Genomic DNA, 25,112 nt, shown 5'->3' on the forward strand with positions numbered 1-25,112 from the left:
TAGGAGTGAGACTGAAAATGCATTATTAAAACGCTTCCTACGCTTCCACTATGCAACGTGTGTTAAGTCAAATCAAATATAAACCGTCACATATTGGAAAATTTAAAACCTACGACTTGAAAAATTTAAAGTGAAAGAAATTTTAAAAATTTCCTCCTACTGAAAAGCGTTAAGAATTGTTTTTAATAAATAAAACACTAAAAAGCAAGAAATAAATATTTTCTAAAATCTTGACCTGATAACAAACATGAAAAAAACCTTTCTGAGGACCTCCTTTTTAGAGTCGTTTAGTATAATATTTTTGATAACTATATTTAACTAAACTGTGTTATATATTTAGAGATTATTTCAAACTAAAATTAAATAATTCATTGGTACTACTATTTTTGGCCAACTCTGTACACCATATAGTTGCGTAAATCCAATGCATTAAAACTACATTTGGAACCGTCGAATGTTGCAATCAAATAACAACTTGTTGTAAGTGTTCCTATTCGGCACCTAATTTGAATTAAGTCCAACGATCTTTATCATCATCATATCAACCCATTGCCGGCCAACTACAGGGCACGGGTCTCCTCCCACAATTAGAAGGGATAAGGGCGTAGTCCACCACGTTGGCCCAGTGCGAATTAGAGGACTGCACACACCTTTTTATTTTATTTATTTATACACTTTATTTGTACACCACAAATAGGAAAAAAAACGATGGACACTACAAAAATAAACTTAAAAAGAAGAATACAAAGGGCGGCCTTATCGCTTAGTAGCGATCTCTTCCAGGCAACCTTAGGATTAGGAAAACCAAGGGAAACCGATTGGTGGGGTGTATTATTATTATTATATACATACTTACGAACAATTACACACTAATACTTATCAAGATTACACACATAAAATATAAAAAATAATAAACTAATATATACTAAAACATACTTAAATAAGAGTAAGAGTCACTTCACTGTCGTCTTGATTGCTCAAGATAATGCGCTTTAAAAGCATTTTTGAATATGTCTAGTGACCTTGACTGTCGTATGCTTATTGGGAAAATTATGAGAACATTATCGAAACTCTCAGGCATGTAGGTTTCCTCACGATGTTTTCCTTCACCGTTGAAGCAAGTAATATTTTAATTACTTAAAACGCACATAACTTTGAAAGTTAGAGGTGCGTGCTGGGATACGAAATCGGCTCCCCGAAAGTGAAGTCGAGCTTCTACCCACTGGGCTATCTTTATACCTGGGGGGTAACGGTTAAAATTAAAGTATTTCTTGGTTCTGGTTCCATGCATTGAAACTGTTTGACTCTGCGGTGGTGTGCGCATCACATTATGACTAGGAAGTCCAGTGTTTAGCGATGCTAGGTATGCTTGGAATTCATGTTTCCTAAGTTTAACCAGCTTACATCTCCATTCAAAATTTGCGATTGGTAGGTAATAAGGACTTCAGCTTCACATTCGGGGGGCCGCTTTCGAATGCCAGAACGCACCTCTAACTTTTCTAAGTTATGTGCGTTCCAAGCATTTAAAATATCACTTGCTTCATCGGCGTAGCAAAACATCAGAAAACCAGCATGCCTGAGCGTTCGCCATAATGTTAGGACTCGTGACCTGTAGTGCGCGGATTGATACGATGATGATGATCATATGTAATTTAATTCAAAAAAGGCACCGAGCGGGGGCATTCACAACGAAATCCGGTATCTCGGTTCCTTCATCCAACTTTCTGACAGCTCTCACTTTTTGGCCACGCTTGTTTAGAACGCCTTATTAACGACTAAAAAGAAGAGGGGCAAAAAGACAGATGTAAAAAAGCTAACCAATTTTTTTGTCCGACACTGTACAGTTTCCTAAATCCTATGCATTTAGAGCTATATTTCGGTGAGTCGGATGACGTAACCAAATGACCACTTGTCGTTGTAAGTGTCCCCGTTCGGCACCTATTCTGAATTTAGTACAACGACCCTCGTACCGAATGCAAGGCCTGGGATTTGCGAACATCCATCTGCATAGATGTTTTGCCAGCGAGGCGATCCGATTTAAATCGGGTTGGGTACTGTTTAAATTGATGCATTCCTAGTATCCGCTCTCATGTGATATGTAAATTACTGTCTCGTTGGTTTATTGGATAGGTTATGTTTAACTATTTCATACGAGGACCTGGGTTTAGGCCCGGTTCGATGAAAAATGTTAGTTAAATATTGGGTTTCTCCTGCAAGAAATATTATTATCGGCCTAGAAATATCAATAATATAATCACTAGTATTGTTATTGAAGTAACGAGTTGTAAGCGTTTATCTAACTACTAGTTAATTAATCAAATTTTTAGTTTATTAGCACGGGTCGGAATGAAAAGCGTTTAGGCATGCCATTTTCCTCAAGATTTTTTCCCTTCGTCCTTAAATTAAGTAATATTCAATAGCTTAGAGCGCACATAACTCTGAAAAGATAAATGTGCGTGCCGGTTATCAAACTTGGTCACCCCGTAAGGGAAGCTACAGCCCTAACCAATATATATCCGGCTTGCTGTAACCGCTCATTGAGTCCTTAGTTGCTGGCTGTAGAATATGCTACGCATCATTTGACTTTTGCTGAGCTTGTTTATTTTTGATCGCTTTAATACGAGATCTCTGTTGAGACCAAGTATTTTCTGCTTCCCGTATGGCTATGGCTATATCACTTCGTTTGCCCAATGTAGTCGGTAGACGATCTATTGGAGATCAAACGACATGAGCAATATTTTGTTAGTATGCGAATATGACATTTTTGTTTAATAGTATTTCTATTTTCTGAAATGCATCTCTAACGAAACGTGTCTACCGAATATCCAGTATCACCTCAGTAAGAAGTTTTTTGGGCTTGCAGATGGCGCTGCAGAAGTTTCACAATTTAGCGTTAAAGATGAAATAAAAACATAAGTATCCGTAAAGACAAAATGGGACTTATTGTGCCATTTAAATATGTCACATCCCGGTTTCCTACAAGATGTGTCACAATAATATTGAAAATACTTTAATATCTCTCTGAAAGTGCACATCTGCGGAATAGATTAAATTTTCAAAACGTTCGAAGTGAAAATCTAGAAAGACAGCAAGGAAACAGGAAAAAATACTATTTGACACCTCTAGAAGTCTGGAGCAGTGAGGTCACAGGTTCAATTTTGGAAATATTATCCTAAATGTATTAAGTAATATTAAAATCAAAACACTTAGAAACTAGTTTTGATGTCGTTCACAAGCTCATGTTTACATTGTGACCTCCATACCCGTTTGCCCCCATTATCCTACTACGGAGCAAAGGCCCCCAATCTCACAGCAGATATAGATTTAAAACATTGACTCACTGACTACAATGCATGATATCACATGGTTATTATCACATATTAGTGATAATAGCCCAGCCTAGTGAGTGAGACTTCGGTCGCCCTTTCGATGGAACCGAGTTCGATCCCAGGGACGCGCAGGTTTGACGGCCGATTGGCGCTGTGGGCAGCGACCCTGCTTTCTGAGCCAAGGCCGCGGGTTCGATTCCCACAACTGGACAATGTTTGTGTGATGAACATGAATGTTTTTCAGTGCTGTGTGTTTATCTGTATATTATAAGTAGTGCTAGGTATGCTTGGAATTCATGTTTCCTAAGTTGAACCAGCTTACATCTCCATTCAAAATTTGCGATTATTAGGTAATAAGGACTTCAGCTTCACATTCGGGGGGCCGCTTTCGAATGCCTGAACGCACCTCTTACTTTTCTAAGTTATGTGCGTTTCAAGCATTTAAAATATCACTTGCTTCATCGGCGTAGCAAAACATCAGAAAACCAGCATGCCTGAGCGTTCGCCATAATGTTAGGAGACTCGTGACCTGTAGTGTAGAGCCAAGGCCGCGGGTTCGATTCCCACAACTGGACAATGTTTGTGTGATGAACATGAATGTTTTTCAGTGCTGCGTGTTTATCTGTATATTATAAGTATTTATGTGTATTATGTTCTAAAAATCATCCTATTATTATTCATCAGCTATCTTAGTACCCATAACACAAGCTACGCTTACTTTGGGGCTAGATGGCGATGTGTGTATTGTCGTAGTATATTTATTTATTTCTATTTATCTAACTTTCTTGTGTTTTTTTGGGAGTTATGTGTGATTATGAAATTAAATATCACTTTTTATAACAGTGAAAAACATAAAACATAAATATTTTGAGGAAAACTGAGGGTTCATTTATTTATTTGTTACTTTCACAGCATTATGTCATATGGAATTTTACTATGGGGTAATGCTGCTGATATTGGCACTATTTTCGTGCTGCAGAAGAAGGCTGTTCGTGCGATCCATAAAATGGGTCCGAGAGAGTCATTGAAAGATAAATTTAAAGATGTTAAAATAATGACACTCTATAGCCAATACATATTTGAAAATTTAATGTTTGTTCACAAAAATATATCAAAATTTAAAAGAAAATGTGACTGCAATAATTTGAACGTTAGAAGCAAAAATAAACTTGCAGTGCAGTACACTAGACTACACAAAATAAGCAATTCATTTAAAGGAAATTGTATATAATTTTACAATAAATTACCGGTTGATATCTTGGGGATGTCACTAAAGAAGTTCAAAGTTTGTATTAAGCGAAAGCTTATAGAAAAGTCCTATTATAGTATAAAGGATTACGTAAACGATAAAAAAGCTTGGGTGTAAACAATTGCTCTAACCAGGTTGCTTCTTAAATATTTTCTAATGACAATGTGAGATGGTGATAACAAAAAGAACACCCGGCTAAGTTTGTAGTGGGCTTCTTCTTAGACCAGGGCGCGATTGGAGCCCTCGTAGCTTTAGTTTTAAGTTTACGATTGTAGTTATCGCCATCACTACTCACTGCAATGTACACATGTTGTATATAATAACGCATCAAAAGTACCATCTATGTGCCTATTTAAATAAAGAAATATTTGACTTTGACTTTGACTTTATTTATTTATTAAGCGCACTAACAACATTCATCTTCTTCTTCTTCTTCTGTTCCTGGGCCTTTTCCGCACTTGGTTGGTCTGGGACCGTCCGTTGTACGTATGGCCACTGATGCGGCTCCCCGCTGGATCACTCCAGCCAGCCGAGCTCGCTCCAAAAGCTTAGCAGGCCGCCCAGGTCGCCGAGTGCTTCATGGAGTGTTGCTGAGGAGCCAAGGTGTGCTGCGCGTTGTTCTGCTACTCCGTTGCATTGGAGCATTACGTGTATCGGTGTTTCCTCCGCCTCCATGCATGCTCTGCAGAGAGGGCTGTCAGTTATACCTAAAATGGAAAGGTGTTTGTTTAGTGGGCAGTGCCCTGTTATCATACCTACAACTGTCCTTAGTTTAGGTCGATTCAGTTGTAGTAATTTTGTTGTTAGTCGTGGGTTGAGAACTGGTACGGCCTCCTTCGTGTGTTTGCACTCTTTTGTTTTTGACCATAGTACCGAGTGTGATGTTTGCGTCTGGTTGTGGAGCCATGTTTTGTATTCAGTGAAGGGTATGGGTATGATGGGTTCCGGTCCAGCTACCCTTAGTGATGCTGCCTGACGCGCTAATTCGTCGGCTGCGTCGTTTCCTCTGTTTCCGTTGTGACCTCGTATCCATTTTAGGGTTACTCTGTTGGATTTTGATAGGGCTTGTAGGTTCTTGTGACAGTCAAGTATGAGTTTTGATGTTGTTGTGTGTTTGGTTAAGGCTTTTAGTACAGCTTGACTGTCACTGTTTATGTTGATGCTGAAGCCTTTTACCTTTCTGTTTAGCATGGCTATGACTGCTGTTGTTATGCCCACGCACTCCGCTTGGAAGACGGAGTTGTTCTTACCAAGCGGCTGGGCAATGTTTATGTTAAGCTCCGGGCAGTATATCCCCGCTCCAGTGCCTGAGTTTGTTTTTGATCCGTCGGTGTAGACCTCTATTACGACGGTGTCAGCTTTGTCTGTTTTTCCTCCTTCAGCGGCTACTTTATAGTGCCTGTCTAGCACATAGTGTTTCCGCGTCTTGTCACATATCCAGTCTAGTTGTGGGCATTTATTAATTTCTTTTGATAGTATCCTTGTATGTCCTATGTTTGTATCCTTCCACAGCCCGTAAGCCCTCAGTCTAAGGGCTGCAAGTGTGGCTTCCTCTTTAATGTGTAGGTGTAGTGGTGGTATGCATAATATAGCTTCCAGCGCAGTGGTTGGCGTTGTGCTCATGCAGCCTGTGATAGCTAGGCACGCTTGACGTTGGAATTTTTGTAGTTCTAGTTGGGTTGTCGCAAGGAGTGTTCTCGGCCACCATATCAGTGAGGCGTAGTTTAGTGAGCTCCTGACGACTGCTAAGTACAACCATTTCATGATGTATGGTTTAAGCCCCCAGGTTTTTCCTGCCATGCGTTTGCATTGGCTGAGGATGATCGTTGATTTTTGGATTTTTGTATCTATATGTGTCTTCCAGTTTAGTTTGGAGTCCATCGTTACTCCGAGGTACTTTACCTCGGTTGATAGTTTTAGGCTTGTTTTAAACAGTGTTGGTGTTTTTGGAAATTGTGGCTTCCTTTTGTTGGTAAATAATACGAGTTCTGTCTTTTTCGGGTTAACCGTAAGTTCATTTTCCCTGCACCACTGTTCTAGCAGTTTCAGTGCGTTTTGCATTATTGAATTTAGGGTGTTTTCTTGCTTTCCACTTATGAGGATAGTGATGTCATCGGCATATCCTATGGTGAGGAAACCGTTTTTGTTCATTTTTGTTATTAGGTCGTCAACTACCAGGTTCCATAGGATGGGGGAAAGGACCCCTCCTTGTGGGCACCCTTTAGCTACAATACCCTTGGTTGTTCCATTAAAGTCCAGTTGGATGACCCTAAATTCTAGTAGGGCTCTAATCCAAGCTCTTAGTGTGTCCGGTACTTTATGTCTCGCAAGAGCTAAGTCTATGCTCTTGAATGTTGTTTTGTCGAAAGCTCCTTCTATGTCTATAAAAGCCCCGAGAGTCGAGAGTTTGTTTTCCAGGTCGTGTTCTATTTTGCTTACAACAGAGTGCAGAGCTGTTTCTGTTGATTTACCCGTGCGTGTTGATTTTGGTTTATAGGTATGTGCTTCAGTGTTCCGTCCCGGAGGTATCTATCTCCGAGTCTTTCTAGGGTTTTTAGTAGAAAAGATGTTAGGCTAATAGGTCTGAATGATTTGGGTTGTGTGTAGTCGCTTTTACCTGGTTTGGGTAAGAATACTACTTTTACCTCCCTCCATGTTAGCGGTATGTATCTATGTGCTAAGCATGCTCTAAAGATTTCTGCTAGCCATGGTATGAGTTGTTCTTTGCCCCATTGTAGGAGGGCGGGGAAAATGTGATCTGTACCTGCAGATTTGAAAGGGTGAAAGGATTCGATAGCCCAACAGACCCTTTCATATGTCACAATGTTGTTTGCTATTTCCCAGTCTGCTTTTGTTGGTGTCGTGTTGTTTTCTTCCCACACTGGTTTGTCGACAATCTTACAGCCTGGGAAGTGGGTTTCGATAAGTGTCTCACTCACTTCTTTGTCGTTTTTAGTGTAGTTCCCGTCTTGTTTCTTTAAAGATCCGATGGTGCGGATATTGTCCCTTGACAGGATTTTCCTTATGCGGTTTGCATTATCGTAGTTTTCTATGCTCGTGCAGAAATGTTGCCAGGATTTGACAGTTTTCTGTTGCACAAGTTTTTTGTATTGAGATTGAGCCTCTTTGAACTTGTCCCAATCTGCGTCTTTCCTGGTGTTCTTTGCTCTGTTGAATAGGTGCCTTAACCTTTGTCTTTTTCTCTCCAGGTCGGGGCCCCACCAACTGTGTTTTGGTGCATGTTTTGTTTTTGTATTCTTAGTGGGCATGCTTTTTCGTAGCATGTTGTTATGTGTTTTGTTATTTGTTCTACATTTTGGTCTATTTGCATCGTTCCCTTTATTTTGGGTATTGTTGTTGTACATTGTGTCTCCCTTTATAAGAGTTTTGTATTTCTCTCTGTTTGTTTTTCTGGGATTTCTCCCAGGAGTTTCTTGCGGTTTAATCAGATCCAGTTCAAAGCTTATTCGCCTATGGTCGGAGAGTGTGAGCTCTTCGCACACGTGCCAGTTTTTTATTTGGTCTGATATGTTGTTTGACGCTAGAGTAAGATCAATAATCGTCTGGTATCTACTTGAAACAAAAGTCGGTTCTGAACCTTTGTTAAGAATGTTTAGGTTAGTGGTTAGCAAGTATGAAACTAGTTGCTCACCTCTTTTGTTGTTTGTTTTACTTCCCCATAGGATGTGGTGTGCGTTGCTGTCGACCGAGATAATCAGATCGGTGTCGTCTTCTTCACATTGTTTTATAAGGTCCATCACCTCTTTTGTAGGTATTTCGCCTTCTATGGGTAGGTACAGCGAAGCCAGGACAAGTGGTCTGGCCGCTGCAACTGTCCCTTGTTTTCTTCCGTTCTGTATTCTTACTGCCGTTAGATCTCTGTAACAGTAATGTGTTAGTAGTGTCGCTGTTAAACATCGAGGTATGTATATACATGTTCTAGGTTGTTCCTGCAGGCTGTTGTAGTACAACTTACCATTACAGCTGCCGAAACCGCATAATATGTTTTGGGCCCTTACCCACGGCTCTTGGATTAGGGCGATGGTATCGGTCTCAACCTCCAGCTGTCCTCGTAGTGTGGCCGTTGCTAGTTGTTTGTGCTGGAGGTTGGTTTGTATTATTTTTATGTTGTCGTACGTGGTGTATTATAATGGATTGGAGTTGTTAAAGGTCGGCCTCAGGGGCCCATCCTTTTAGCAACTCTTGTATCCTCGCCTCGTTTGCATTCTCGTCATCGTCAGTCTCAGTCTCGGCCACCCCCTCCCATGGTGTCATGTTTGATGGGTGGTTAGTCCCGGTCTCCATTTCTATCGCGTCGATATCCTCGGAGGCGTTTTCAACGGAGGGTCCGGGCGCAGTGGCTTTGAGGTTTGTTGTCGCTGTGTCATTTTTCGTTTCTGGCTCCGGGGTCTTCTTAGGCGGTACGTCGCTGAGTCCTTCGCCGTCGAAGAACCGGATATAGATAGATCCGGTGGAGTAAGAGACTCTCCTTCCCTTGGCCAGGATGTCTTCGACCTGCTCCGTGGGTATTCCTAGGACTAGAAACACTCCCGGAGGGTTGCTGTTTGTTCTTTTATATGTGTACAGGGTCCACGACGAGACCTTGTACCAGGGGTTTTGGAGGGACAGCATTTGTTGGAGTATTGCTATCTCCTCCGTGAAGTCAGGCACGTATAGTGCTGACCTAATCCGCACTGGTATGTCGGCCTGCCTTATGAGCGTGAGCCCCGTGCCCTCCCTTGGCGACTTCAATCGAGGTACGATTTCTTGGAGCCAAGAGAGGGCTTTGTCGTCGTAACACCACAGTTTCAGCACTCCTTCGTTGAGAAAAGCTTTCCCTACAAAGGATGGGGCATATGGTGTCGTTCCTGGCGCTGGTTTTCTGAGGCAGATAGCGAGGATCTCTTTTTGGATTTGACCCTGGACGCTATTTGCCTCTGGTTGGGTCATGTCGCTTCTGGGCACTAGGGTGACGGCCACACTTAGGTGTGGTTGGGTCACTCTCGCGTAAGAGTCCCTTGTTCGCGTTTGTCTGTCTGTCCGTGGTCTTTTGTATTCTCCCCGGGGCGAGATGGTGTCGTCAAGCCTATCCCTTTTCAGGGACTGGCTTGTCGACGTTCCGGGGTTCCCGCTCATGTCACCGGTCTCACCACTGCTCCGCCCTCTCCAGTACGCATTCGACCGGTGGGCGACAGGGTGTGGCCGGCGTTGAGCAGGAGTGTTGGTCGATGTTTGTTTTTGGGGCAAGTCACGATTGGATTCCGGTCGGGACACGCCCGCAGATGCGTCCGTGCCCTGTCCAGAGACGACAGTCGCCGCGGGTGGTTGACGGCCTTGATGTGGCTGTCTCCCTTCCCCACTTTGTCCGTACAAGCCTCTAGTCTGGTGGTGGACTTCCGCGTGCGTGTTCCTACCGGGTTCCATCGTCTGCTCGCCAGTCTGCGTGGTTTGGGTTTGGGGTGTGTCAGTCCGTCTGTCTGTTTTCTTTTTCTTAGGCCTCTTTCGCTTTTGTCTGCGGACTACCTCTGTCCAAACGCTCTCGGGAGCAGGTGGATGAGGTATCGCAGCAGCAAGAGAGGCCATATTGATTTCTTTGGAAGCGGTCGGTTGGGTGGTTCGGGTGGGCGCGGGTATCGGGGTCCGGTTGACATGGCTGGGGGTCTGTCTTATGTCGTGTGGGGTCGTTGTCCGTAATGGGAAAGCGTTCGGTCGTTGGATGTTGTGCATAGCACAGGGCGGGTCTGTGCCCCCCCCAGAATACGAGGGGCAGCCTGCAGCCCGAGTTCCGTCCGCGACAGGAGCTCGAGTTGCAGAGAGGGATTCTCCGGTCCCATCTCTGGGTCCGGTACCCTCCTGGGGTAGTGTATCTTTTGGATCCGCTTCCATGGTTTTTTACGATTTGTGTTGTTTGTGAGGTGTTTGTGTGTGACTGTGTTGAGTGAGTGTTTGCTTGTGATGGGGATAGAGTGGTACGAGGAATAAGGTTTTAGGTGTTTGGGAAATAAAGTGGATCATGGGAGCAAGGTTTGGATCCTGGCCAGTGTTGGGAGTGATCACTGGGCAGGGATTTTTGAGCGTTGAGGTTTACTCCTCCTACAGGCGAGGCCCGTAGCTTGGCTGCTCGTTTAGCACCACCCAGGGGACACGTGTAGGGTGGGCCTCAGGATGAGGTGGTGGCTCCTACGGACGCGAGCTGCCGATCGTCCCCCACAACATTCATATTACACGTTCTTAAATATAGCACACACACAATAACTTGCACGGATATCAGTAAAAAAAATTGTTAGAAAGAAAAAAAAACATAAAACGAAATAAATTTTTTTGTCTTTCGAGAGTTATCCATAAATTTCTCAAAAGGCGTGAAGTGAAGTCTACCAATCCACTCTCTGCCAGCGTGGTTGGAGACATGTGCCATTTATTGGGCCAGCAAAGATAGTGATTACAACCAGCACGGCTCATTCTTATTCGACAGCTTATATTTTTCCTAATTGTGTATAGAGGTTCGTACCCCTAGTATGAGATTTGAACATTAACAATCATAGAGTAGATTTTAAGGACAAGTTTATTGTATCAGAGTGAAATTTATCCTACTTTACTTCAAATTAAGATTTTGTTCTTTAACACTTCTGGGAGTAAGCGCTTCTAGCGGAACGGTAGTAAAGTGTACTTAGTGGTGAAGAATATGCGACTTTAAAACAACGGAGATTAGGTTAATTTTACCCTTATACTTCACAGTAAAGGTAATCTAATTATATCGAAATACCATTAGCATGTATGTATGTATATACTTAAACACACTCTAAGGTGTAAACAGGTAACATAGTTAATTTAATATCATAAACCAGCCATAAAAAGTAAATTGGAAAACTAGAGACTGTATTTTGTTGTAAATTAAGAAAATGCACGTGTCCATTATATTACTATCGGTGCTCGTTAATATAATTGTGTGTAGAGATTTTTATGTTGGCATGTTTAAACGTAATGATTTCCTGGTGGCACAAGACAGACTTTACAAAGAAAGAGAGTACAACAGCAAGGTTACTGCAAAATATGGAAGGATTTTTGAATGTTTGGTAAACCTACATTATTATTTGAATATTTAAAAAATACATACTCGTAGATATATTTTATTTCGACTAAGTAGTCCAAAATAAGCACAACAGACAACAGGTAGACAAACTTTTGTCTGTTGAGCTTATTTTGTTTGTAGTGACCATAACTCTAGTTTGGGAAGCAGATTCTACTTAGTCTTAAGAAGCCGCAAGTAACTTAGTAATTATACTTTTCCAACATCAACAATCATTATTTTGGCTTGCGAAAGATGAAAGCAACCTTGGATCAGTCAGACGTTGGCGGTTTAGGGCCCGATGAAAATCATCCTAAGGGCCCCAACCACGTTGGTACTAACAGACCCGGTGGACTTAAAATTTGTTCACACATACAAATTCGCATTTCACGAAGACAGGCACGAAGCTTTAACTGCGAAATCCTTAATTTTTTAACTGTAAGTGTATTAGAATTAGTGATTTATTTAGAATAGATTTTTTTGATTATTATCGCCTGCCTTAAAAGATTCACGAATTTAATGATTTTCTATTTTAAAAAGTTGTTTCGTTAATAGTAATATGCATACAATGTTTTTTATACACTTAATCTAGAACTCAATTTTTTTAAATTCCATTATAATTAGTAATAACATTGTAAAGTTAAAAGATAAAATATTGATTGTGTTTAAATACGTTATCTATAATTTATTTAAAATTTTCAGATAACGTACTGCCGAGTAGTCGACCGTCTTGGTATAGGCCGAGGTCCTTCTGTGGAAATATTACGTGGTGGTCTTCGCAAAAAATACATAGTGCTACGTCTAGTCTCTATCTATAATTACCCTATATCCGTCAATATATATATTGGCTGTGAAAACAAAATGGCGAGAGAAATAACATTATCAACTGCAACGGATAATAAAGTAACTGTTAATAGTGAAAACGTTACAGCCACTACAGAAATTACAGGCATATCTAAAAATGTATCTGAAGACGCAAAAGATAAGACTGTTAGGAATAACGCTACTATCAGTAGTTCAATAGTTGATAATAATAGTACGAGTGGTAATAATACAAACTAAAACAAATAAAAAATAAATTAAAATTATGTCTCTAAATCAAATCTAAGCTAGCCAAAATTTTAGCTTGCCAGTTAGGGATATTAGTTTTAATAAGTTACCAGTACACCATAAGTGTTTAAGAGTGGAACCAAAAGGTCTAACTAATATACCAGCTGGTGAAAATGTGGCTTTGAAAATTAAGTTGAATACTCCCGATACTCCTATTTACGATAAGGACCTTTTATGCCAAATAAGAGCCGATAATCGTTTGACACATTTAAGAACTTTCATAATTAATGATATTATTTTATGCAGTCCGATAGCTATAAATTTGGAGTCATATAAGTTACCAGAGAGGGTGTAATGCAGGTGATATATGGAGGTGCTAGCCCGTTTAGTAATGAAATTGATATCGCAGTGTATTATAACTCGATGGGTTCAGATTGCGAGTCTTGCAGAAATATCCCGAAAGAATATGGTTGCGGGTGGTGCACAAGTAAAGATATCTGTGTCGTTGGGTATAAATGTTCCGCTGATTTCCGCTTATTTAATGGACGCTAAATCTTTTGATTACTCACTTGTACTCGGATAGTCCATTGTTTGTAATCGCCAAAAATTGTGAACTAGAAGAATTTTGGTTCGTTGTTCTATAAATAATCTTTGTGTGTAGTTTCTTTATTTCAAAGTGACAGTAGCGTAATAAACACTTATTTATTTATTTAATTTTTTTTAGAATTGGAATGATTTATTTATTCTTTAAAATAATTGTTTTATAAATATAACCTAAAATAAACTATTTAAAACTAAATAAAATCTAAAACGTCCTCGAAACCACCTAGGCACCAGCGAGGCACAGTTCCTAAGATGCTGGCAGCATTGCCCCTTCGGATATTATTTATTGCTCCTTATTTATTGTCTTTATATAATGAGTACGTACCCATTATTTGGACTTTAGAAGTTTTTATTTCTATTCAATTAAATAAGTTTTTTCTTCTTCTAGACTAAAGGTCTCTTTCGCCCATAATCACCACGTTGAGCAGACGGGTGGTTGATCATGTAATAGTTTATCACAACCGAATCAATGCGAACAATATTGGGCAAAAGCAACTTTTCTCATAGGAAAGTGGAATGTGCAAAATACGCTACTCGAAATTGCTTGCATAATTAGTATTCTAGATAAACCGTTCCCTGATTGAAAAACACGGGCAAGTAATCAAGTTAACCCGTCTCGTGCATACGCCATATCTCAATCCCATCGAAGCATGAATCATCTGACAAACTGCAGCTCATTATGAATGGATGCCATTTTCATTGTGAAATATGGGGAACGAGCACAAAAAAAGCTTGCATCTTCCGTATAAAATAGAGATAAAGAGACAAAAGATGGAACATTTATATAGCCAAAATTATTGACGTTTAAGAAGTTTAACCGGTATAGTTTCAGGCAGCATATTTTGTATGAAGGCCAGTGGTGCAAGCCGGTAGTGTCAAGGGTCCAAAACGAAGATGAGTACACATATTTTACAGTAGGACAGAAGTACGTTGCAAAAGTATAACTTTCCTCTCTTTCGCTCTCCGCTGAATTATTACCGTTATGGTTCAAGCGGTTCTCCGCATGAGTTTTAATCAAACATATGGGTTGTTAGACCCGATTAATGGATCATTGGTTAGGGTAACATCAACAAAAATAATTTACTAATTTAGACTTTGAGTTATAATATACTACACTAGACGTTCCCGAAAAGCAAGTTTTTACGCTACGCATTGCAGCCCACTGGGCTGCAAATGATAAGTGTTCAGTGAGTCTTTAACACTAGCTGTCACTAGACTAGCCAGATAATTGATATAAACTGAACACTTTTTCTTTATTTTTACCGTTTCTCCCTCGACTTTCGGTAATTTTATCAGACAGCATTGTATTTTTTTATTTATTACAATTCTATAAAAGTATATCAATGCCTCCTCGCTGTTTGAGTTTAGAACTTCCATGCTTCTCCAAAACGGATTGGTCAAAATTCAACATAAGAAGGAAGACCGCTCTGCAAATTTAAGTATTAATAACAGGGATCGATGACGGTGCCGATTTATTAAGCAACCTTACCAGATTGTTCAAATTTTCATTTCGCATTTAGATAATTTGAACAATCGAACTTGTTTACTTCTAGACTAAAGACGGAGTTGTTCTCTATATTTTATATAAAGAAAACAGACAAATTTCAATGACTTCAGTAATACTTTGAATTCCTTGGTGAACTTTACGACACTTCCTATTATCGCTCTTTGGAGATGGAATTTTCGCAAACGATGCAGTATTTTAGAAGATCTCGAGTTAATAACACCTCAATGACAAAAACCCTAACTTTCAATGTACAACGTGTTTTCGTAAACTTTCCAATTTGCACAAGCCGATCGTAAATCTGCGGAGTTTTGTCCCGAATTTCAAAATACTACCGCGCGGCCGAACTGAAGCCGGTCCGAAGTACCCCGGATTATTTTTAGGAGTTGAATTATTTACGCTGTCGTTAGACACTCTGATGTGTTAAAACTTTATAATAGTGATTTACCAATAACTACAAATATTATTCATTAATGAGAATACATAAAATATGCGCGGTTATATCCTAGTTGTTGGTAGGTCAACCTCCATTTAGAGAGGGCAGAGTTTAAATTTCAGAATTATGTGCGTTTTTAATTTAAACAAATAAATATCTCTTGCTTTAACGGTAAAGGAAACCTGCATGTCTAAGAGTTCTCTATTGTGTTCTCAAAAGCATCCGAAGTCTACTAATCCGCACTAGGCCAGAGTTGTTGACTACGGCCTAAACCCTTCTCATTCTGAAAAATAATAGCGTTGCTTCCCTCTAAACTATTTTATTTGTGATTCGATCCGATCGTATATTTTATAGAGTTCGGTCGGAATTCAAAGACATTGGCAATTATATGGAAAGCCTGTTATATCCCCGCATTGGTTTTAAAAAGGTTGAACTAATTTACAATTTAGGAGGTAAGTAATTAATATAACCATATTTCTACAAGGTTATAAACAATGGTAATTGATTGGATTTCCAGAACTCGTTGTTATAATAATAATTATATGATATATAATTAAATAGTTTCTTTATATTGTGGTAATAAATCATATTACACTTCTGATATCTGATCCGATATACCTTTTACAGATATTATCTGAACAAGGCGAAGGTATCAAAAATCGTACTTTGCTTCAAAAGCTTGTAAAAATGAAAGTAGGTGCTCGTATATTATTACAAGCAGTCTGTTTTATAATCACCGGTGTATAAAGTGACGAGTATTTTTTTACAGAAATGCGAACATTAATTCGGCGTCGGACGCAATATGTCTTCCCAAACTTTCCAATTTACACAATCCGATCGTAAATCTGCGGGGCTTTGTCTGAAATTTTAAAATATTACCAAAGCGGCGCGGCTCTGAGACAACCAGGTTTATGTTTTAAGGGTTGAATGATTTATTGCAAACAAGTGGTCGTTCTTGCTGTTACTTCATCGGCTAATCGGGAGATAGTTTGTACGTCAATAACGAAAATCTTGACGTCATTATCATTATCAATGATGCAAGATCAACTTAATTATATGCTTGGAACAAACTTATTTAACTCTACGTCATCACTTTTATGTCAAACTTACGCGGGTATGCTTGCTTGCTGAAACGTGCTAGATTGCATGCGATCTCGCAACGCTTTTATATCATTAAATACAAAATAATTTGTTTTTTTGGAAAAGATCTTTAATCTTAAAATTTTGTATGAAAATCTTATATTTTTATGTATTAACTCGAGAATAGAACGAATCTAATTTAAACGTATTGTTAACATCACCGTAGAGTAAAACATAGTCGGACGATAGAAGATATTAGCTAAACCTTTTAAAGCGGTGAATATGTAACGAGCATCAATGCCGCTTGACCCCAGAATAGAACCGGGACAATTGTATTTCGCCAACGAAAATCGCTGCTAAACGTTTAGAGGCAACATTTGAATAAAAAGATACATCTTCAAACAATTAATTTTTTTTTAATAATATTTTATGCATTTACATTTTTCTGATTTTACCTATAGAATAACGCCATAACCTTCAGCCTATTAACGTTCTTCTTCCTTATAGGAAAGAGAAATAAAGAAAGAACGAAAGGTATTAGTGCTTAGTCTCAATAATGATATGGCTTTGTTTTCTCCATAAACATGCGTAATTTACATTAAATAGCGATAAGAATGGATAATGCGATATATCAATGTCCTATCAGTGGAATTACATCGTTGGAGTTGATATTAATCGCCTCATTACCATTGCCATTGCCCCATCTTCTTGCCTGCAGAGTCTGGTAAGAGTTCACTCTTACGAAGTACGGTAAACAGCAGATTTCATATCATTGGTCAGACACCTATAGCTTGCTCAAATGCCTTCCACCTTGATCTGCACAAGGACTTTTTATCCATAATAAGATGCGAAAGTTGGTGTATTTGTTTGTTCACGAAGAGAGAAGACTCACAGATAGATGGATATATAAAGTATTTATTTTACAAATGACAGAGAAAACCAATATATTAAATAAATATCGACAGGTGACCTTACTGCCCCTAAGATGCCCGGCGAACCTTGGTAAGGATAGGAAATTTTTAGTGATATATTAGATGGAGACCTCTTTTTTAATATTACAAAACGATTCCGATTGTAAACACAATTCAGCCGTGGCGGTAATGTGAGGAAAATCGAGCAGATGCTGCTGATTCGGCTACCTTTATCGGGTTACATTGCTCGAAGAACAAGGAACAAATTGGTGAGATGTACAAAAACCGACCATTTATGGATAAGGCATAAGTATGAGTATTAATAAGTAATGATAATATATAATTAATGATCCTCCTCGTTTGTAGTTGTTGGCTAAGAATTACTCTACCAGTTATTATACAGTTTAAGAATAAAATTGTAATGTTGAATAAGTTGAAACGGGCAAGTAAACTCTGAGAATGAATCCTTAGAGTTTACTTGCCTGTAAGAAATAAATTATGATATAATTTTTTTATTAAATTCGAAACTCTAAATGAGTTTAGGAATTCACGTAGCGTTTAAATTTATATTTATATTTATATTGATCTATGGTGAGGGTAGTAATTTATAATTGCAAAAAATTACAAACCTGTCTGACTACATTTTATTATATTTTATGCTAATACTGTTTTTTATCTTTTTCAAAACTTAGATAAGGGCGTTGACCGCTGGTTCATGACCGTCGCCCGGAGATCCTTCTCAAGGGGAATCCCTTGAGAAGGATCTCCGGGCGATGGACACGGGGAATCTGTCAGCTGTCGGAACAAAATCCTCGAGTTGGAAGGCGCACCCGGTATTAGTGGTCACAGACACGCAAACGTCGCTAACTGGGTTGCGTTAGTCTGCAAAAAGCGTTCGGTCAAACCTCTTAACCCTTTATATCACTGTGTGACATAACTACGCCTTCTCGTCGCGAGAACAATCCTAGCAGTTTCCTGAAAAAAAATGAAGTTCAAAAAAAAATTCAAAATATATTGTGGGTAAAAATATAAATCTCACGATAAATTTATATCTTTAAGACCCATCAATGGGGTATGATAATGAATTCAATTAAAAAAGATCATTAATTTCATTCAAGTATCACGAAACAAGAGCAAGTTAACGAAAAATTGGTGTGAAAACCATGCAACGAATGATAACAAAACAAAAACAAATACGATATAACTTTGACGACCTCCGGTTTCTATTTATGAAATTTTGCTGAAAATGCAGCTAATTTTAACCAGGAAAAAGAAATACATAAAAACATTTTATAATAATATAAATTCTGGAAACAAGAATAGTTAGTTTCATGAAGCGGCCAACAAAAAAGCGACGCAGGATAACAATGATTTAATGAACGCGACAAAGTTGAAACATTTTAAAAATGTTCCCCACGAGTTCGTGTTTCGCAAAATTTTCATACAAGCGTAACTATATATTTTATAACTGGAGGACTAAAAAAATCCAAAATTCATTTATTTCAAGTAGGCCTAATTTATAAGCACTTTTGAAACGTCAAGTCAGTCTGCTTGTAGTGACTCTACCACCGGTTCGAAAAGCAGATTCCACAAAGAAGAGCCGGCAAGAAACTGAGCAGATTGCTCTTTCCAACATCATTTTATCGTTCAACAATCTTTAGAATTTTTCTGTTTTGTGAGAGATGTGTGCGGAGTGGCCTGCTTCCAAGCAGCCTTGTCGTTAAGATTCATCGATCGTGTATTAACCACGATTGGTTTGTTTGTGTGTGGTTAACATATTGTTTAAACTAAGGTAAAAAGGTAGATCTAATATTACCTTCGGTTTCATGTTATAAAAACATATACCCACCCCCACAAAGGATTTCTGTACTTTTCCCAGAGGATATGCAGACTGCAACTGAAATATTTTAAAATTATAATTAAATATTGTTAAGGTTTCTAGGGCTTAGTAAAATCTATAAATGGTATAGTTCTAATTCTATAATTATTCTTTTAAATATGACATACGACTACTAGCTTCTGCCTACGTTCAAGACATCCCCGTTTCTTGCGGTTTCTTACAAATCTTTTGGGAACCGTTTGTTTTTCAGGTATAAAAAGTAGCTAGCAAAAATCAATTTGATTAGTTGCTAATTAAGGCTTAAAGCAAGCAACACACTTTCACATTTATAATATAAGTAAAGATTCTGTAGTATATAAGTATTGTAGAAGAACCAGAGTTACCGACATAGCTTAACGAATCTGAAGTGACAATGGGCGGGGCGCGTAGTACGGCTAAACGATCTACCTACGTTGGGGTCCCAAGGTGCTAGGCGACCCCGCACTGAAAAACGCAGTGTTGGTAGACCACGATAGACTAGTTGTATGATATCAAGCGAGTCGCAAAGGCTTGCTGTACACATTCGGCACAGAAGCGTTGTCTGTTAATGTTCTTCTTAAGCACAACAGGTAACATTAAACTTTAGTTGGTAAGGATTATTGCTTAAGTTTGTCAGGCTGTTTGTGAAATATTTTTGCTCAACCTCGATCTTGTTCGCTAAATTTGGCAGAAAGATAGGATACTTTGTAATTCCCAAGGATAAATTTTCCGGGGGGTAAATAGTAGTGTTATTTTTAAATTGCTTAACAGCAAAAATCTTTCGAAAATTTTGCATAGATATAGCAAAATTTTCTAAATATTACCAAACCAAGCGCTGATAACGTAGCTAGAGTTAAAAAACCTTAGCTTTCTTGTCCATTATGTGTTATTCGTATTTAACTTGATAGAAACTGCTCACGTATGGACTATATAATAATCTCATGAAATATCATCATCATCACATCAACCCATTAGTGGCCCACTATGGTTTCCACCCAAAATGAGAAGGTGTTAAGGCCGTAATCCGCCACTCTAGCCTTTTCCAGGTTTCCTTTACCATTGAAGCAAGTGATATTTTAATTACTTAAAACGCACATAACTTAGAAAAGTTAGATGTGCGTGCTGGGATTCGAACTCGGCCCCCCGAAAGTAAAGTTGATTGGTCTGGCCTAAGGTCATTGTAAAATAACGAATCCATATTTCGCTCCTCGTTGTACTAACAGTCAGATCCTTGCGTCTGGACATTGATTTTCACAAATGGTTCCGTGAGTAGGTATATTGCGATATAAACCCTCACTGAGTGGATCACCGACAAATGGTTTGAATACTGCACTCCAATCCAGTGATGACGTTACTCTGTTTATAGGCAATGGTTTATTTGTCATCTGGTGCTTCAATCAATCAGTTATTATTGTAAAAAAAGGACCCTGGATTGTCAGATTTCGGAAACCAAAGTGGACAAAGTCGCGTGCTTCAGCTAGTAGAATATAACACCTTTACTAGCACAGATTTCTTAAGTAAGTTGCTTCTTATAAGAAGATAAGGCCTAATGGAACTAGTCCTTTTCTTTTTGAACCCCCGACGCAAAAACAACGGAGTGTTATAAATTTGACATTGTTGGAATGTGAATTAGTCGGGAATGTTCGTAGCTATGTTTGATTAAATTCGCTCCAAGATGGCCGTCGCCACAAAATGGCGAATTATATATTTTTCACAAATCTCTCTATATAGGTATTAAATGAAAGGGCTTGACTCGTAGAATAATGTACACTATATTGAAAGTCGGGGGTGTTTAAATTTGAAAAAACAATAGTTTAAACAGTAACAAAATGGCCCACATGACAAACGATAAGTAGAAAATCATCAACTATAAACAGAGTAACACTTGTATGCAAGGTACCACGTCCTGCAACGTGCCGCCCTGTTTTTTATTGAATCCACTACAAGTTAGTGGTGGTGAGATGGTAGCGTGCTAACCTGTTAGGGAGTATGATAGTCATTTATATTTTTATAATTTTTACACTTTTTACTATTTTTTTTACATGCATTTTAAATTTATAAAATACTAGCTGTTGCCCGCGACTTCGTCTGCGTTTGATTTTGTTTTTAAAGTATTCAGTATCGCTAAGCCTTGTGCCTTGTTAATGATTATAGTAGTATATATATATATATAACATGTGACTATCAATTAATTATAGACAAATAATTTGCAATAAAATAAAGTTGCGACTATAATTAAAGATCTAAGCTATCCTATCTCTTAAGTTAGACCAGACTGCTCACGGTGTGCCAATTTAATTTAAAATCGGTTAAATAGTTTAGGAGTCCATCGCGGACAAACATCGTGACAGGAGATTTATATATATTAAGATGGTAGTCATATTCCTACAAGGCTTCTATGCGACATCGCACCAAAATACTAAATCGCTTAGCGGCATGTCTTTGTCAGTTTTGTAGGATGGTATCTAGCCAATACCAAAGCCTCCCACCAGACAAATTTAACCTGTGTCTAAAACCGGAGGCGTGGGTGTTAAGCCTCATGAGCCTTTAATTACTACGGAAACCACGCCCTTGAGACCGGAATACACAGAACACTGCTTAGCGGCAGAAATAAAAATGGTGGTAGAACTGCCCCGGACGAGCTCTGACACAGAAAGCTTTACTATTTATACTTATTTTTTGTTCGAATATGAATATTTGTTACCCTCAAACAAAATAAATAACGCCCACTAAGTTATTTATACCTAATCAAAAATCTTAGGCAAGTAAAAAACAGGTGTAATCTCTTAAGATGTCGCGTCGGAGAGCAGGTTATATGGAGGAGTGTTAGTATGATCCGGTGCTATCCAGTTCCGTTATCTTTTGGATAACTTGCTGTACAGTCAGTATGAATAACATTAATAATAAATTTTCCCTTTCAATTAACTGTAGGTACATTATTCTACTAGTCAAGTCCTTTTATTTGATAACTATATGTGGTGGCTACCATCTTGGATTTGGAATGTATCATAGTATATATTATTCTACTAGTCAAGCCCTTTCATTTGATACCCATAATAAGAGAGTTGTAATAAATACATATTTCGCCATTTTATGCCGGTGGTAATTTTGGACCAATTTTCATCAAAAGTAGCGAAGAACACTCACGTTCAAATTCACTTCAAACAAATGAAAACAACATCAAAACCGGGTCATCCGTTCTAGAAATACGATAACACAGAGCACTCACACTCACACGCACACACAGACACGTCAATGTTGTACATATAACTGCCCGGCGCAGTGGTGAGCGTTGTGGTCTTATGAGTGGACAGTCCTAGGTTTGATTCTCAGCTAAAGAAATTTGCGATTCATGATTTTTAATTTTACTAGTGGATAGTTACCCTACCGTAGAGAAGGTACACTGCCGCATAAAAACTGATTGGGACTTTAGGTTTACTGCCATAGCTGCTATACCTCAAAAGATTAGACGCTAAGATCTTAGACTGCATCATCACTCACAAAGTTAGCATCAGAGTTAAGCGTCAAAGGCTCGTTACAGAAGAAGCGGTGATAGCCTAGTAGGGTAGGGCTTCGACTTCACTTTCGGGCGCCGAGTTTGAATCCCGGCACATCTAACTTTCCTAAGTTATGCGCGTTTTAAGTAAAAAAAATATCAATTGCTTTAACGGTGAAGGAACACATCGTGAGTAAGCCTGCATTCCTGAGAGTTCTCCATAATGTTCTAAAAAATGTGTGGAGTTCTCCAATCCGCACTGGGCCAGCGTGGTTGGACTACGGCCATAACTTCTTCTCATTGTGGGAGGAAACCTGTGCCCTGTAGTAGGCAAGTAACGGGTTGATATGATGATGCATTGCAGATATCCTTAAGAACCTTACAATAAACGCATGACGGCCGACTGGCGCAGTGGGCAGAGACCCTGCTTTCTGAGTCCTAGGCCGTGGGTTCGTTTCCCACAACTGGAAAATGTTTGTGCGATGAACATGATTGTTTTTCAGTGTCTGGGTGTTTATCTTATAATTGTATATTATAATTATATATATAATATTAACACCCAGATTATATATATTTTTTTATGAATAGAATTGATGTGTATTATATTCATAAAAAAAATATTCAACAGCTATCTTAGTACCCATAACACAAGTTACGCTTACTTTGGGGCTAGATAGCGATGTGTGTATTGTCGTAGTATATTTATTGATTTATTTATTATTTAATAAACAATAAGTAATTCTAATATACTAGTGGTCGCCCAGTTGCTAAAATTCGAGCATAATTAATTTAACTACTTATATATTTTAATTCTACTGTCAAAGACTTCTATAATCACAAATTTTACCAAGGCACAAACATTTTTCAAACAATCCTGACAAAAAGCCACTAACCCAAAGATTATTATTCAAAAAGACTATGTATATATGCGTGTGTGTGTAATGGTTGTTTTATTGATTTAATGTATTAAAAAAATATTAGTACTCTGCACTCGTTCTCTATACAAAACTATAGGCAAATTTTACACTCCTCCGTCCACGCAATTTTTTTAACAGGGGTATAAAGGTTTTGCTTCACATAGTCAGTGGCGTGCATAGAGGGTATGCACAGGATATGCAGATGATATAAAATGAAGAAAATCTCCAGTACGAATTATAAATCCTTAAGGGCAGGCTTTTTAAAACTCTTACAATGCCTATCCTTAAGTTTTTTTATAAATTTTCTTCATTTTATTCCATCTGCATACCCTGTGCATACTTTCTGTGCACGCCACTGCACATAGTGTTATATAGATACCATGTTCAATTTATATTTAAATAAAGACTTTTGAGAAGTCAAAACTACCTTTTCTGTTCTGTTCTGTTTCTGTTTGTTTCTGTGAAACCAAAGGTTTTAACATTATGTGCCCGATTGTACTCCACAAAGTAATCCCTTTACGAACAAATAAGCTGAGGTATTAGGAAACGAAAGGGAAATGTTTGAAAAGAAACGGAGCCTGAGACATTAAAGGATTTATTAGAATATTCCAAAACAGCGGAAAAATGATGGCGTAAGCCTTTTTCGCGGACTTATTAGGGTACTGTTTCTTGTTTGGGGTTGTGAGTAACCTTTTAATAAGAAGATGTTTTTTAACTTACTTATTAAAAACGGTGATAGCCCACTGGTTAAAGCTTCAGCCTCCCTTTCGGGGCGACCGAGTTCGATCTCTAGCTCGCGTTTGTAACTTTTCGGAGCCTTTTTAAAGAATTAAAATGATCACTTGCTTTAATGGTAAAGGAAACCATCGTGGGGAAACCTGCATACCTGAATGTTCACCAAAATGCTCTCAAAGGCGTGTGAATTTCACCAACGGCTTAAACCTTTCTAATGGGGTGGTGCATTGATTTTTCACGATCATTACCATACCATACCTGCTACAGAACACGGGTCACCTCCCACAACGAGAAGGGGTTAAGGCCGTAATCCACCACGCTGGCCCAGTGTTAATTGGTGGACTCCACACACCTTTGAGAACAATATGGATAACTCTAAGCATACAGGTTTTCTCACGATGTTTTCCTTCACCGTTGAAGTAAGTGATACAATCAGACTTTACGTTTCAAAAGTGCTTATATTAGGCCTACTTGACATATAAATGAATTTTGATTTTTTGAATTTTCATACTTTAATTGCTTAAAACGCACATAACTTAGAAAAGTTAGAGGTGCATGCTGGGATTCGAACTCTTCTCCCGAGAGTGAAGCTGAAGTCCTAACCACTGGACTATCACCGCCTACTGGACTATCATTCCTTATTTTCATTCCTAGCTAATCGTATTGTAAATTATTATAAAGAAAAAACAAATCAATTAATGCATAAGTACCTACTAAATATTACAATATATGACCTCTGGTTAATGCTCAGATGTTAAATAGGTTTAGATGCATATAGTCTACGTTCTATATTAGCGATATTAAAACAAGGTAAATCTAATACATTATTACATATACTGTGAAGAAAAGAAACGTTTAATTTCACAACTATTGTACAG

At 38.5% G+C, this 25,112-nt stretch overlaps 1 protein-coding gene across 1 annotated transcript; it reads left to right on the forward strand.

The window, feature by feature from the left end:
* Positions 1–11,483: 11,483 nt before the first annotated feature.
* LOC120631735 lies at positions 11,484–12,706 on the forward strand. Its single transcript, XM_039901417.1, has 2 exons — positions 11,484–11,651; positions 12,347–12,706. Exons 1-2 carry the CDS (start codon positions 11,547–11,549, stop codon positions 12,704–12,706), a joined length of 465 nt encoding a protein of 154 aa, XP_039757351.1. The 5' UTR covers positions 11,484–11,546.
* The last annotated feature ends 12,406 nt before the right edge of the window (positions 12,707–25,112 follow it).

The sequence above is a fragment of the Pararge aegeria genome, chromosome 18, assembly GCF_905163445.1.
Source record: "Pararge aegeria chromosome 18, ilParAegt1.1, whole genome shotgun sequence".
Classification (NCBI taxonomy): domain Eukaryota; kingdom Metazoa; phylum Arthropoda; class Insecta; order Lepidoptera; family Nymphalidae; genus Pararge; species Pararge aegeria.